Here is a 1,962-nt window from a genome sequence, read left to right on the forward strand (position 1 = left end):
GGCACCTTATGCGGTGACTGATGGGAAGAGAAATCGACAGAGCAAAGGTTTTGTAAGCGAGTGACCGCAGTGCTGATCACACACCTGAGCATCTTGCTGGGAGGCTTAAAAATTCCCAAACACCCCAATTTCAGTAAGGACAGCCACACCCATGCTTGCTGTGCACAGCCTCTGGCAGCCAAAGGTTGTGGTGGTTCTGCCCCTTGCAAACCGCATGAAGCCAGCCAAAAACTGGAGCCTGATGACCGCAGCGGCAGGAGGTTGTGCTTGTGTTGCGGCTCATCTGAGGTGCCCGAGGGGCCCCACAGCGGTGTCCTGCTGTCCTTTCCTCGAAGGGATGTTCTCAGGGCATGCAACAAGCCGCTAGCTGGAGTCGTGTCCTAAATCCCATAGCATCAAAATCTCAGACCCAGACCTTGACCTACCTGTTGTCTTGACCTTTTAACAGAAATCTCGGGCTGAGAGGAGGTCTCAGAGACCATATCTGGGGGTCCAGGCATGCTGGCGTTTTCGTGGGCATCCTTCCCAAAATGGTCCCAGCCTGCTGCTGCTTCTCCCAGGATGTGTTTTTCAGCGACTTCAACTCTAATATGTGAGATTATCCTGCAAAATGAAAGATGAAGCCACAAACCAGGCTCTTTTCTTCTCTTGGGGTTGATTTGCTAGAATATCCAGGGTTGCTTCAAGCAGGAACAGGCTTTCTAGTGCAATTCCCAATGCCAGGAATTTGTGCCCAATACTGAAGGCAGGCAACACGCTGCCTGCCCCCAGAGATGTGGGGTCAGAAGCAGAGAGGGAAATTCCTGACAGCAAACCACCCCTACCAAAACCCCTCTCTGGGTCCCTGTAACCACTCCCTGCTTTGCTCCCCAGGTCACAGCCAGCAGACCCGCACTCCAGGGCACCCTTTCTCCTGCTGCCTGCTCACCCATCTCCAAAACGGAGGAGCCCGCCGATCCCACCATGTCGTCGGACCCCAGCGCCCCGCCGGCGGTGCCACCCCTGCATTCCCCCAAGTCACCGGTGTGGCCCACCTTCCCCTTCCAGCGCGAGGGCAGCCGCATCTGGGAGCGGGGCAACCTCCTCCTGCGGGACCTGCCCAGCCCACTCCCCACCAAAAGGACCAGGACCTACTCGGCGTAAGTACCCAGCACAGTCTGGCTGAGCCAAGCAGAGACCGTGGTCACCACCAGCGCCCACAGAACCCTTTATACCTGGTGCACATCGCCATTGCGGCGCCTGGCATCACTACGCCCACCTGCCTGGGGTGCTGTGCGTGGATGCCATGAACTCTCCTTTTGCTGAAATGCCATATTTTCATGGCAAACCTCTTCCCATGCTGCCTTTTGGGCAAGTGCCACCAGGGAGACGTGTCTCTGTCCCTTTTCTGCCACAGGACAGCACGTGCCTCTGCTGGACCCATCTTCAAGGGAGTCTGCAAGCAGTTCTCGCGCTCCCAGGGCCATGGGTTCATCACCCCCGAGAATGGCACAGAGGATATTTTCGTCCACGTGTCTGAGTAAGTTCGAGGGTCGTGTAGTGCTGGGACACCCTGTGGGTGCTGGGCCATGAAGGTGGGGCTGGAGACCCATGGGCTGGGGATGTTTCCATGGGGTGGAGGGTGGGGCTCTGCTTCTCCTCTATCTCACATCACTGGTGGGTTATCCTTCACAAGGTGCAGCTGGTGGGTTGGGTGCCTGCCTTGGTGCTGAGTATTCCAGGGTGGGGGTCTGGCTCTTCACCCCAGCCCCACCATCTGTCCTCTCCTCTCCTCTCCTGCAGCATCGAGGGGGAGTATGTCCCGGTAGAGGGAGACGAGGTGACGTACAAGATCTGCCCCATTCCTCCCAAGAACCAGAAGTTCCAGGCAGTGGAGGTGGTCCTCACCAACCTGGCACCCCACACGAAGCATGAGACATGGTCCGGCCAGATTATCGGCTCCTAGGCGCCCAGGGAGGGCTG

General features: G+C 57.6%; 1 protein-coding gene across 1 annotated transcript; it reads left to right on the plus strand.

Moving 5' to 3' along the window:
• The first annotated feature begins 954 nt into the window (after window positions 1–954).
• Window positions 955–1,945, plus strand: CSDC2 (cold shock domain containing C2, RNA binding). The gene is made up of 3 exons (XM_009866420.1): window positions 955–1,139; window positions 1,397–1,519; window positions 1,783–1,945. The coding sequence occupies exons 1-3, from the start codon at window positions 964–966 to the stop codon at window positions 1,943–1,945; spliced, it is 462 nt and encodes a 153-aa protein (XP_009864722.1). The 5' UTR covers window positions 955–963.
• The last annotated feature ends 17 nt before the right edge of the window (window positions 1,946–1,962 follow it).

This window comes from Apaloderma vittatum, unplaced genomic scaffold (assembly GCF_000703405.1).
Source record: "Apaloderma vittatum isolate BGI_N311 unplaced genomic scaffold, ASM70340v1 scaffold37723, whole genome shotgun sequence".
NCBI classification, from domain to species: domain Eukaryota; kingdom Metazoa; phylum Chordata; class Aves; order Trogoniformes; family Trogonidae; genus Apaloderma; species Apaloderma vittatum.

Bases quoted from the DNA above. Each gene is read 5' to 3' on its own strand.
- CSDC2 (XM_009866420.1), top strand. From the start codon at position 964: ATGTCGTCGGACCCCAGCGCCCCGCCGGCGGTGCCACCCCTGCATTCC. The intron at 1,140-1,396 runs GTAAGTACCCAG...TTTCTGCCACAG, and splicing joins AGGACCAGGACCTACTCGGC to GACAGCACGTGCCTCTGCTG. The intron at 1,520-1,782 runs GTAAGTTCGAGG...CCTCTCCTGCAG, and splicing joins ATTTTCGTCCACGTGTCTGA to CATCGAGGGGGAGTATGTCC.